At 38.0% G+C, this 13,818-nt stretch overlaps 1 protein-coding gene across 1 annotated transcript; it reads left to right on the top strand.

The window, feature by feature from the left end:
• The first annotated feature begins 8,926 nt into the window (after nt 1-8,926).
• Nucleotides 8,927-9,913, top strand: LOC121479795 (olfactory receptor 8S1-like). The gene has a single exon (XM_041735594.1). The coding sequence runs from the start codon at nt 8,927-8,929 to the stop codon at nt 9,911-9,913; it is 987 nt and encodes a 328-aa protein (XP_041591528.1).
• Nucleotides 9,914-13,818: the final 3,905 nt, after the last annotated feature.

The raw sequence follows: 13,818 nt of genomic DNA on the forward strand, positions 1-13,818 counted from the left end.
GGAGGGTATTATGCTGAGTGAAATAAGTCAATCGGAGAAGGACAAACATTATATGTTCTCATTCATTTGGGGAATATAAAAAATATTCCAGGGGGAAAGGAGAGAAAATGAGTGGGAAATATCAGAAAGGGAGACAGAATATGAGAGACTCCTAACTCTGGGAAACGAACAAGGGGTGGTGGAAAGGGAGGTGGGCGGGGGGGTGGGGGTGACTGGGTGACGGGCACTGAGGGGGGCACTTGATGGGATGAGCACTGGGTGTTATGCTATATGTTGGCAAATTGAACTCCAATAAAAATATAATAAATAGATAAATAGGAAATCAACAAAATAAAAAAGCAGCCTACAGAATGGGAGAAGGACCCACACAACTCAATACACACACACACACACACAAAAAAAAACCCCAAATAATCCAGTTAAAAAATGGGCAGTGGACTTGAATAGACATTTTTCCACAGGGGATATACAGATGCCCAAAAGACAAATGAAAAGATGCTCAGCATCACCAACCATCAGGGAAACAAAAACCGAAACCACAACCACATATCACTTTTTACCTGTCAGGATGGCTAAAAAAAAAAAAAAAAACAAGTGTTTGCAAGAATGTGGAGAAAAAGGAACCCCTGTGCATGGTTGGTGGGAATGTAAATTGATACAGCCACTATGGAAAATAGTATGGCAGTTCCTCAAAACTTTAAAAAAAGAGCTATCATATGATCAGTAATTCTGATTCTGCTACTGGAGATTTTCTTAAGTAATTTCTACAGCCAACACAGGGCTCAAACTCACCACCCTGAGGAGAGTCCCATGCTCTACTGACTGAGCCAGCCAGGCACTCACTCCAGTAGTGTTTAGTCTTAGCTATTCATGGAAGTTATAATTCTAGCTATTTTAATCTTTTATCAGTATTTGCAAGTATGATTTTTTTTAACCTGCCACAGAAGTGCCTTTATGATTTACAGTATTTAGGAAAGAAATAACACTCTAGAAAAAGAGCATTTCCAAAATAAGATCTTCAGCAAAGGCTGGGATATAGTGGATGAGTTTTAATAAAGTCCAGTTTAAAGTCTTGCTCTCACTGGCAGTTATTTTCAGGTTGTAAGGATGGTTCTCTCTGAGTCTCTCTGCCAGCTATCTTTGGGCGCTAGTGACTGTCTCAGTGAGCTTAGCTCTCTGTCAGCCATCTCACCCTTGGCCAGCTCTTTACCGTCTAGAATTTTATAATTGCCAAGAACTTCCTTTGGGAGTGGCTTACTCCATTTGCAGTCTGGAATTTCACCAGTTGGGACTACAATATTTAGAGTATCATCCATCTCCAGAACATCTTCATCTTCCCAAACTGAAACTCTGTATCTATTAAACACTAACTCCCATTTCCCTTTCCCCAAGCCCCTAGAAACCACCATTTTATTTTCTGTCCTTATGAATTTTATTACTCTAGGTATCTCATGTAAGTGGAATCATCATAATTGTGTCTGTTTTATTTGACTTAACATAATGTAGCATGTATCAGAATTTCCTTCCTTTTTAAGTCTGAATAATCTTTCATTGTAGGTATAGACCATGTTTTGGCCATCCATTCATCTGTTTGGTTTGGTTGGGTATGGGTTGTTGCCAACTTTTGGCTGTTGTGAATAATAATGCTGCTTTGAATAGTAATGTACAAGCACTTGTTTGAGTCCTTGCTTCAATATTTTCAGGTATAGTCAGGTGGAAGTGCTGGGCCACATGATAATTCTGTGTTTAATTTTTTGAGTAACCATCATACTATCTTCCACTGTGGCTACACTATTTTAGATTTCTACCAGCAACATACAAGGATTTCAATTTCTCCACATCTTCACCAATACTTGTTATTTTCTGTTTTGGGTTCTTGCAGTTGTTTCTGTTGTTATAATAGCTATGTTAATGGGTGTAAAATATTATTTCATTGTGATTTAGACTTGTCTTTCCATTGATTGATTTTTGACGTTAGATTAATTTTGCATTCCCAAAATGAACCCTCTTCATTATGATATATTATATTTTAATAAATTGTTTGACTATATTCGCTATATTTTGTCTGCAATTTTTCCATCTATGTTCATAATAATTATTGGACTATTTTCTCGTCACATTTTCATCAGATTTTAGTATCAGAATCATTATTAACTTCATAAAACAAGTTGAGAACTCCTCCTACTATCTCTACTCTCTAAATGAATTTGTGTGTAAAGCTGGTAATATTTCTTCACCAGTGAAGCCATGTGGGCTGGAGTTTGCTTTATGGAAAATTTTGTAATTGCATGTTTAATCCATTTAACAGATATTGGAGTATTCAAATCATATTTTCCTCTTAAGTTAGAATTGCTAGGTTGTATTTCTCAAGGAATTTATATATTTAATATAAGTGCTACTTATATTTTCAAGAGTATTTGATAAATTTGTGCATGATATCCTTCTAATAACTTTTTAATGCTTTAAGGAATGTAGTAATTCTTCCTTTTCATTTCAGGTATCACTAATTTGCCCCCGGGGAGGCGGGGGTGTCAGTATTACAAGTTTATCACTTAAACTAATCTTTTAAAGAAATCAACTTTGGCTTTGCTTATTTTCTCTGTTGTACATCTGCTTTCTATTTTATGTTTACTGCTATTGATTATTTTCCTCTTTCCACTTTCTCTGTACATAATTTGCTAGTTTTTTCCAAGCTTCTTGGGGTGCAGGCTTAGAAAATTGAATTCCAGTCTTTTTGTTTCTTTTTTTTAATATTTTATTTTTTTATTCAAGAGAGAGACACAGAGAAAAGGAGAGAGAGGCAGAGACACAGGCAGAGGGAGAAGCAGGCTCCATGGAGGGAGCCCAGCGTGGGACTCGTGGGACTCCAGGTGTCCAGGATCAGGCCCTGGGCTGAAGGCAGCGCTAAACCACTGAGCCACCAGGGCTGCCCAATCTTTTTGTTTCTAATAGATATATTAAAAGATTTCTTGTCCCTTTTAGCACTTTTGTAGCTGCACTTTACAAATTTTGATGTTATTTTCATTTTCTTTCAATTCAAAATATTTTCTAATTTCCTTTGCAATGTCTCTTTTTACCTGTGCACATTTAGAAATGTATTTGGAAACTTTTCAATTTATCTTTCTTGTATTGATCTCTAGTTCAATTTCACTATGCCAGAAAGATTTTTTACTTTATTCTAAACCTCTAAAATGTGATTTATTTCAGTATAATTTTTATTTAATTTTACTTACTCCAACTCTATTTGTTTCTATTTATTTTGTAATACTCTTAGTTGATGTTTAACTCTTCTCCAGCTCAGGTTCCTTTTTGTGTTTGGCCCTTTCTGGTTTTGGATTGAAAACTTTGAGGAAAATTTCACAAACCATTCAAAAATACAGACATACCAATCAGATGTTTGCAAAATACAAAGTATGCACTTCACTATTGTGAGAAATAGAATTGTCTAGTAAGTATTCAAAATTTATTCACACTGGTGAATATAAAATAAAATCTAACTTTTAGCCAATAAATGTGCAAGGTAAAGTATACTACTAATGTTTAATATTCATTAAAATCTAACAAAGTAAGTATAATCATATGCTTTATTTTTTATTGTTTTTATTTTTATTTGCATTTATTCTATGCAGAATTTACTCCTGGGCCTAAGTTATTGTTTCTTCAGTTTCTTCTGGGATATCTTTTTCTTCTTTGCAACCTCCTTTTCTAGTTTAGGAACAATCTGCTCTTTTTCAGTAAGAATCATCTCGATGTGGTAGGGTTAATGTATGGGTTAATCCGACCATGAGCCCTGTTAAGTTCTACGTCGCATCTTAGGGGCTTTGTTCACCTGGATGTGCTCAATGACCAGAGAATCTACATCTAAACCCTTAAGTTCAGCATTACTCTATGCATTTTTAAGCATGTGCAGTAAAAATTCAGCACTCTTCTTGAGCCACCAACCCTGTGTCCAGAAAAAGAAGAAAAAGAAGAGGGGGAGGGAAGGGGGAAGGGGAAGGAGAAGAAGAAGAAAGAAATAAAAGAACAATGTGACTGAACTATATTTGGATTTAATCCACTCTTTACCAAACTTTTATGTACACATGGAAATATGGTTGAATGTATATCCTAATTCAATAAGGCAGGCACAGGTCTTAACAGTCTATATTTCTTTTCTTTTATTTTATATATTTTTTTACTAGAGTTCGATTTGCCAACATATAGCATAACATATAGCTCATCCCATCAAGTGCCCCCCTCAGTGCCCATCACCCAGTCACCCCATCCCCCCACCCACCTCCCCTTCCACTACCCCTTGTTCGTTTCCCAGAATTAGGAGTCTCTCATGTTCTGTCGCCCTCTCTGATTTTTCCCACTCATTTTCTCTCCTTTCCCCTTTATTCCCTTTTACTATTTTTTATATTCCCTAAATGAATGAAACCATATGATGATTGTCCTTCTCTGATTGACTTATCTCACTCAGCATAATACCCTCCAGTTCTACCCACATTGAAGCAAATGGTGGGTATTCGTCTTTTCTAATGGCTGAGCAATATTCCATTGTCTATATACCACATCTTCTTTATCCATTCATCTTTCGATGGGCACCAAGATTCCTTCCACAGTTTGGCTGTTGTGGACATTGCTGCTATAAACACTGGGGTGCAGGTGTCCTGCTGTTTCACTGCATCTGTATCTTTGGGATGAATCTCCAGCAGTGCAATTGCTGGGTCATAGGGCAGATCTATTTTTAACTCTTTGAGGAACCTCCACACGGTTTTCCAGAGTGGCTGTACCAGTTCACATTCCCACCAACAGTGCATGAGGGTTCCCCTTTCTCCACATTGTCTCCAATATTTGTTGTTTCCTGTCTTGTTAATTTTCACTATTCTCACTGGTGTGAGGTGGTATCTCATTGTGGTTTTGATTTGTATTTCCCTGATGGCAAGTGATGCAGAGCATTTTCTCATGTGCTTGTTGGCCATGTGTATGTCTTTGGTGAAATTTCTGTTCATGTCTTTTGCCCATTTCAAGATTTGGATTGTTGGTTTCTTGGGTGTTGAGTTTAATAAGTTCTTTCTAGATCTTGGATACTAGCCCTTTATCTGATACGTCATTGCAAATATATTCTCCCATTCTGTAGGTTGTCTTTTAGTTTTGTTGACTGTTTCTTTTGCTGTGCAGAAGCTTTTTATCTTAAGTCCCAATGATTCATTTTTGCTTTTGTTTCCCTTGCCTTCATAGATGTATCTTGCAAGAAGTTGCTGTGGCAAAGTTTAAAAATCTTTTTTTTTTAAGTTTTTATGTATTCTCTCATGAGAGACACAGAGAGAGAAGTAGAAGCGTAGGCAGAGGGAGAATCAGGCTTCTCACAGGGAGTCCGACGTGGGTCTCGATCCTGGATCATGCCCTGAGCCGAATGTAGACGCTCAACCACTGAGCCACCCAGGTGTCCCCAATAGTCTATATTTCTAACACTCTCCAAATGATGCTAATTATGCTGCTCCATATTTTATTTAGTTAACATACAGTGCAATATTGTTTCCTAGAGTAGAATTCAGTGATTCATCACTTACATACAACACCCAGTGCTCATAACAACACATGCCCTCTTTAATACCCATCACCCATCATTCCAGCCCCCCACTCACCTCCCTCCATCTACCCTCACTTTATTCTCTATCATTAAGAGTTTTTTGTGGCTTGTTTCCCTCTCTCATTTTTTTCTTTTTCCCCTTCCCCTATGTTCATCTGTTTACCTTCTTAAATTCCACATATGAGTGAAATCATGTGATATTTTGTCTTTCTCTGACTGACTTATTTCACTTAGCATAATAATCTCTAGTTCCATCCATGTTTGTTGTAAATGGCAAGATTTATTTTTTTTGATGTCTGAGTAATATTCCATTATATATAATGGAGATACAGATATATAAATATAGGTATCACATCTTTTTTTTTAAGTAAGCCCCCTGGTGGGCATGGAGCCCAATGCAGGGCTCAAACCCATGATCCTGAGATCAAGACCTGAGCCAAGACCAAGATTTGGACACTTCAACAACCGAGCCACTCAGGCACACCAACATCTTCCTTATCCATTCATTCATTGTTGGACATTTGGGCTTTCTCTATAATTTGGCTATTGTAGATAGTGCTGCTATAAACATCAGGGATCCTATATCCCTTTGAATCTGTATTTTTGTATCCTTTGGGTAAATACCTAGTAGTTCAATTGCTGGGTCACAAGGTAGTTCTATTTTTAACTTTTTGAGGAACCTCCAAACTACTTGCCAGAGTGGCTACCCCAGTTTGCATTCCCACCAAGAGTCAAGAGGGTTCCCCTTTCTCCACATCCTTGCCAACATGTTGTTTCTTGTGTTGTTTATTTGAGCCATTCTGACAGGCATGAGATGGTATCTCATCATGGTTTGGATTTGTATTTCGCTGATGATGAGTGATGTTGAGCATCTTTTCTCTTAGCCATTTATGTACCTTCTTTGGAAAAATGTCTGTTCACGTCTTCTGCCCATTTCCTGATTATTTGTTTTTCTGGATGTTGAGTTTCTTGAGTTTGATATGTTCTTTATAGACTTTGGATACTAACCCTTTATCAAATATGTCATTTGCAGATAAACTTGCCTACATTCTTGAGTACAGTTGATAAAGTTCTTGACTGTAAAATTGACTTCAAATTGTGACTATTGGGAATAACCGAGTTGTCATTCCCCTGAGCCTCTTAGCCAGGGAGTTAATGCTCGGGCTGTCTAACCATAGGTATTCTGAGAATTAGTTAGACCAGATAACTGAATAAGTGGCTGACACATGTTATAAAGTAACATGTGGAAATTCAAATGAAGAGGTGCCTGCATGAGGGCATTTGAAGATCATTTGAAAGAAGCAATTGTCCTGTGACTATTTCATATTTTTAGTTCAGAATCTAGTAATACATCTAGTTATCAATAGGACTTTATGAATTTAACCATGTTCCAGGATGCAGAAACTACCTTTTCGAGTTCATTCATCTTCTTAGAAGCTGGATTTAAATCATACTCCTATAGCCTTCTTGGGCATCAGATTGTTTTATTAGACAGAATTTATAGGTAATCAGGATTTGGGCTCTAGGAAGGGCTTTGCAGCTAGGATCATGGATGAAGAATTGATAAGTATGGGCTCCTGAGTCACCCCTGTTGGAAAATTAAGACTGGGCTAGACCTTGCATTATCATCCACCAAGAAACTCAATATTAGCTAAAACCAGGAATCAGGCTGGGGAACCATAGTGAATCCTAAAAGTTTCCTAACAGACAGGCAATGTTTGTTTAACTGCACTCCCTGATGTTATGAACTAGATACAGAAGCTTAGAAAAAAGTGGAATCTAAATACAGGAACATAATCTGGGCATGAGAATGGGACTTGGAACTTAGACACTGACAAAGTGTTTAAGGATCAAGATCAAAGAGGTACACAACTGTGGTATATACCGGACTGAATGTTTATAAGCAGCTCTTCTAGACTGGACAAGAAAGGTGAAATCTACTTCTTTTGGGGCAGGAGTCAGCAGCAACTGATGATTTCAACTGAACACAGGGCCCTGTCAAGCTCAAGCTGTCACAGAATTGAGAGGATAAGCTCCAATCTTCTTCTCCTTCTCTCTGTCCTACTCTGTCTAGGGGAATCGTTCAGAGAGTGTTGTTCTAGGGAGGGTCTCCTTTTCTAGGTGTTCCTTCAAGCACTGGCATGATTTTCCATTCACATACTTTGGTTCCTTCTTTTTCCAGAGTTCTCTGCCCAACTGACATATGCATCTATCCCAGAGGATAATGTAAGTGCAAGACCAAATTTACACCCAGAGTCCCTAATATTTCCTGTCTCATTTACAGCTGCTCTTCCTTTTGAAAGTAGTCACAATACCCTCCCACTTCTGAGTGAAATTGCCCTTGCAATTGTAAAATGGTTTAACTTTGGAGGGAACCATACCAGAGTGATTTCAAAATGTCAATGTTAAGCCACTTTAATGATCTTTAGATGATTTTCTTACACCTCCTTTGGGAAACAAGTGCAGTGATTGTTACAGCAAAAACTTAATTCCTGATAGCACATCACCTTGTGAGAGTGATTTGCTATCTGACTTCTTCCTACACTTGTAGCCCACGGTAATGATACTGATAAAAATAAAACATGAATTTTCTGTGTAGGCATGTTTCTAAATACTTTACATATATTCTATTTATCATTGCAAAGCTTTATAAGGTTGTTACTGTTATGAACTTACTTTATAGATAGTAAAACTGAGGTACAGAACAGTTATGTCACTTGTATAAGGTCTCATAGTTAATTAGTGGTGGAGCTGGGACGAACCTGGGCTGATACTCACCTGTGAGTGACGACCTATGCTGCTCATTCATACTCTAGGGTACAGCTTATAGCTGTATAGTTCTTTATAAGAACTATCCAGTTCCTAATTCTTGTCCTTTGAGCATACTTTTCTGTAAATTTACCTGTCTCTTTAGAGAAAACTTACATTTTAAAATCTTGGTTCAAATACCTCAGTATTAACTCATTACTGAATCTTCCAAAATTCGTCTTTAGAACTGCCATTGCACCATCACCATGGTTTCTAATTGATTGTCTTTACATATACATCTCACTGAAACGGGACCTTTAAAATGAGAGAGACCATGCCTATTCCCCATTATGTTTAAAGTGACTGACATAAAACTTATAGCCTAGTGTAGAAGCTAAAAATTTATTTTCTGATTAATAGTGATAATATAACAGAATCAGTCCAATGTGAAATCTGATTAGAAAATAGAAGAAACTTCACTTATCTCTGCTCAGGTTTTGTCCTCAGGGTCTTGAGTTCCCCCACATAAAATTTTTAAAAAGAAAAAGAAAAAACTTCACTGTCATGATTTTTCATATACTTTTTAGGAAACAGCCTTCACAAATGGGCTTGTGGAACCACAGCACCATCACCCAGTTCCTTCCCCTTGGGCTATCTACTGACCCCCATGCCCAGGCTGCACTCTTTGTGCTGTTCCTGAACATTTACCTGCTGACCATCATGGGGAACCTGCTGCTGGTGGTGGTGATCAGAGCTGACTCTCACCTCCACATGCCTGTGTACTTTTTCCTCAGTCACCTCTCTTTCCTGGGCTTTTGTTTATCTTCAGTTACTGTGCCTAAGATGCTGAAAGACCTCCTAGCAGAGATAAAAACCATGTCAGTAAGGGTCTGCCTGGCTCAAGGTTTCTTTGTGTTTATCCCTGCAGGAACTGAGGGCTTTCTACTCGCAATGATGGCCTATGACCACTTTGCTGACATCTGCCATCCTCTGCTCTATGGACAGATGATGAGGAAACAGCTGTGTGTACAGCTTGTGTGGGTCTCATGCGGCTTGGGTGGTTTGAATTCACTTATCAACATCCTCCTAGCTACCAGCTTAGACTTCTGTGAGAGCCATACCACCAGCCACTATAGCTGTGAGGTGCCCTGTCTCTTCCCTTTGTCCTGCTCTGATGTCTTCACCAACCTCATAGTGCTGCTCTGCTCCACTCTGCTTCATGGGCTTGGGACCTTTTTCCCAATCATTTCATTCTATGCCTGCATTGTCTCCACCATCCTGAGAATCAGCTCCTCCTCAGGCAGAAGCAAAGCCTTCTCCACCTGCTCCTCTAACCTCATGGTGGTGGACTTCTTCTATGGATCTGCTTTTCTCAGCTATCTGATGCCAACTTCTGGATACCCCCTAGAGTTGATCTTCTCTATACAGTATGGTGTGGTCATTCCCATGCTGAATCCTCAAATCTACAGCCTGAAGAACAAAGAGGTGAAGGCAGCTGTGAGAAGGAAATTGCAACCTATTTGCCATATTCTAGGTGCAAAAGGAAAGCTAGAGGATAATATGATACCAGCCACACATTGTGTGAGCTGACTTTAATATAAAAAACTTTCTAGGTCTATACTATGTGAGATGTTATAAGTAAGCAGTGCATAGGAAATGAACATAGAAGTATTAGAAAGGTGTTACTTTAGTCTAAATAAAAGGAAACAATGGGTTAAATAACTATCTCAATTCAGAAAATGTGGTCATAAAAGTGTTCATTCATTAGTCTCATCACTCCCCAAATATTTACCTTAGTCTTTTTATTAGTAAACTATGTGTGTCTTCAATCATTAGTAATTGAGTTTAGGAAAAGGCAAAGCCATATTTTACTCTTAAGTGATGGTTCTCGATGATTGAGTAAAAACAGTAATAGATTTCTGCTATGTGGCAGGAAAATAATGAACCTGAGCTGAGTGATTCTTGCATGTAGGTAAAAAAGAACTGAAGATGCTGAAGAAAGTGAGTTCATATACTGAGACAGAGGACAGACTCAAGTAAACCTTCCAAAACCCTATTGTTTCTTGCTATAATCTTTTTATAGAACCCTTAAACATGTATATGTATGTTCATATATGTGTATATATAATTTCATATATGTATAATTTCTTAGCTACATGTGTGAATGGATGTTATGATCATAACAATAATTAAAAACAAAATACTTTAGAATACATATAGGTTAACAAAGAAAGCAAACCTTCTTTTAGAAAAGTGTTCTTAATTATTCCAAACATCCTTGAATTATGTTTCCCTTGCTTATTTATTTGACAAGTAACAATGGGGGACCAGAACAGTCTACTTTGACTAAAATTCTAATAGTTAATTATAAATAAATGAAAATTTTTATTTTTGTAACAGTCTATTTGTACTGAAGAATATTAAAAACTTTTACACAATGCTTCCCTAAATACTCCTAAATGGGAGTATTCAAACTGTAACAGGACCAAGTATAGGCCTCTAGATGCATACCTAAAGGAAATGGATTTGGATAGACAGTTTAAGCAGAGAACTGTGCTTGTTCTATTTAGCCTTTTTACTTCTTTGATAACAAATCACTTTTACACACCAAATTTGACTAGACTTGATTTTGCCTGAGAAGTCCCAAAGAGAAGACAGAGCTCTTAGATTATCAATTGAAAACTATTTTTCCTGCTTAGGGAATCAGGCAAATACCCCTTTGGCCACTCTTTCTATTTTCGACTCCCAAGAGACTCAGAAGAGTTTAGAATTAATGATTAAAGGTCATTGCATCACCTCAATGTTCCAAAGGCCACATCTAACTGATCCCCACTCATCTTTATAAAAATCAATGTTGAAAAAATTTTTTACTACTAAGCATGACTTCAGGTTATGACCATAGAATATAAAAGGTGTTGCCCTCACCATGCCTAGCCTGCCAAGGGCAAGGAGAATCACTAAACATGGCTTCTCTGTGGACTCATTAAAACCAAACAATGCTTTGTGTAACTGAGATATGATGTTAGAAACAAGAAAAACTAAGAGTATGTGAGACTCTGAAAAAAAAATCACTTTCCTGTGGCTATATACATTTATTAGTGTAGATTCAGTAAAGCTTTTTATCATCAATAGGATTTTATAAATTTTGCCAAGACACCAGATACAGAAGTGCTTTCTCCAGGTCATCTTCCTTCTCCCTAGATCAGTCTACAGCCAAGTTGGAGAACAGATTCCCCTGTTGAACAGGATATACAGGGTAACATGCATTTAGTGTATGGGAAGGATTTTGAGGCTGGGTTTATGGCTAAAGAGTTAATAAGTAAGGAATCAAAATTTTCCCTTGGCTGATCTCTGGACTTACTGGGAATGGTCAGGACAAGGAACTGGCTGGGCAACCCTAGTAAGTCCTATGAGTGACCTAAGGTCAGACTTTAGGGTATAAGGCCAAAGCTGAAAAAAAAAAAAAAAAGGCCAAAGCTGGAAGTCATTGGTAAACATTCAGTGTTCTGCAAATAGAACGTTGTTGTAATCCTAAAGTAGAGATTTTGAGAAACAGAAGGGACGTGAGCACATCTGGCCATGAAGTCTGAGGTATGAAGACAGAGGACAGTATCTCAGAATGAAACTTAATCTAAATACCTATGGAGCACCTGGTTGGCTCAGCCAGTTAAGTATCTGCCTTCAGCTAAGGTGATGATCCCAGGCTCCTAGGATAGAGCCCTGCATAGGGCTCCTTGCTCATCAGGGAGCCTGCTTCTCCCTCTCCCTCTGCCCCTTCCCTTGCCTGTGTTCTCTTGCTCTTTCTCTTAATTAATTAATTAATTAATTAATTAAAAGGATTAGATATTCTACTCCTGTTTTATTTTTTTTGTAAATTTTTTATTGGAGTTCGATTTGCCAACATATAGCATAACACCCAGTGCTCATCCTGTCAAGTGCCCCCCTCAGTGCCCATCACCCAGTCACCCCAAACCCCCTCCCACCTCCCCTTCCGCTACCCCTTGTTCATTTCCCAGAGTTAGGAGACTCTCATGGTCTGTCACCCTCTCTGATATTCCCCACTCTACTCCTGTTTTAAACAGGTCCTTGAGTATGAAGAGAGAAAAGTTAGTGAGTAGAGCCTTCCTCCTGAGGGCAGGGAGTAGCAGCTGTGGGTATTTCAAACAGAAGCTAATCCTACAGGATGAATTCCCCCAATTTCTCTTACCTATACTGCCTGGGAGCGAGATTCAGAATGCATAGTACTGGGCAGAGTCTTCTCCTGTCTGTGCTCTAGCTAGAATAGCCATTCATGTACTCCCTGGCAGGAAACCCTTTAAGACTTTCCTCTTGCTTACTTTTCTAGAGATTCCAGCCTGTTCTGGGATATACATCCATCCTAGTAATGCTCTTCATGTGGATCCAGGTGTCTACACTGAGTTCCAACCACTTTATCTCCCCTGTATCATTGCTTCTGAAGTCCTGCAGCTATGCCTATTAGTGGCAGTTACGTGCCCTCCTCTCTGAGTGAAGGCACCATAGTAATTGCAAAGTAGAGAAAGACTCACCACCAAAATAATTCTAAACTTCTAATTTGCCTTCCAACAGAGGTGATGTGCAGAGGAGGGAAGACACTGGTAGTGGTTTCAATGTGATTTCTTACATATCTCTTTGTAAAGGCATGTAAAGTAATAACAATGACAGTAACCTCAGCAGCAACAACTATGGATTTTGACAGTGCTTCACTGATGTGAGAATATATGTGACTTTTCCTAGACTTAAAATCTCAAATAATAGGAATAAAGAGGAGGAGAAGAAGTAATAGAAGTAGGAGTAGCAGTAGTAGTAGTTAGAAGATCTTTATATACAATTTCATATTTAATCCTAAAAACTCTCCGTGGTACTGTTATTATCTGCCTTTAATATGCAAGGACATTAAGATAAAGAGCTGTGTGTATCTTGGGCAAAGTCATAGCTAATTAGTGGTAGACCTAAGATTTAAACTTAGTTTAATGCAAAAGCCCGAATATTTAGCCACTGCTCTCTGATGTCCACTTATTACCTATGAATCAGTTTTTCAGAACTACCCACATTTTAACTACCCATGGACTGAGCTGATTTTTCTTAGTCCTGAGCCTTTGAGTCCATTTTGATGCAAACTAAATATGTGTCAGAAACATATTTCCAAGAGCAATCATATACTTTTTTAAAATTTTTGTCAAATTTGCTCAATGTACTATCATTGACCCTTATTAAATCACAGTTTGAGCTCCCATTGCATTAATTACAGGATTATTCTGTCTTCATATCCATGTTCTTCGATGGACAATATTAAGAACAGGGACCATATTTTAATCATCTTTTTGTTTTAAGTGGTTGACACAAAGCCTAAGTCATAATAGAAAGCAAATGATATGAATAGAGAGAACCAATACAATTAAAAAATTCCTTGGGGGGATAATAGACCCTTGGCTCCTATGCCTTTTTGTATTATTTCTAGGGAAAAGCCTTTGTAA

This window comes from Vulpes lagopus, chromosome 21 (genome assembly GCF_018345385.1).
Source record: "Vulpes lagopus strain Blue_001 chromosome 21, ASM1834538v1, whole genome shotgun sequence".
NCBI classification, from domain to species: Eukaryota; Metazoa; Chordata; class Mammalia; order Carnivora; family Canidae; genus Vulpes; species Vulpes lagopus.

What these genes read in the sequence shown, in the direction of transcription:
- LOC121479795 (XM_041735594.1), top strand. Translation starts at nt 8,927, where the DNA reads ATGGGCTTGTGGAACCACAGCACCATCACCCAGTTCCTTCCCCTTGGG.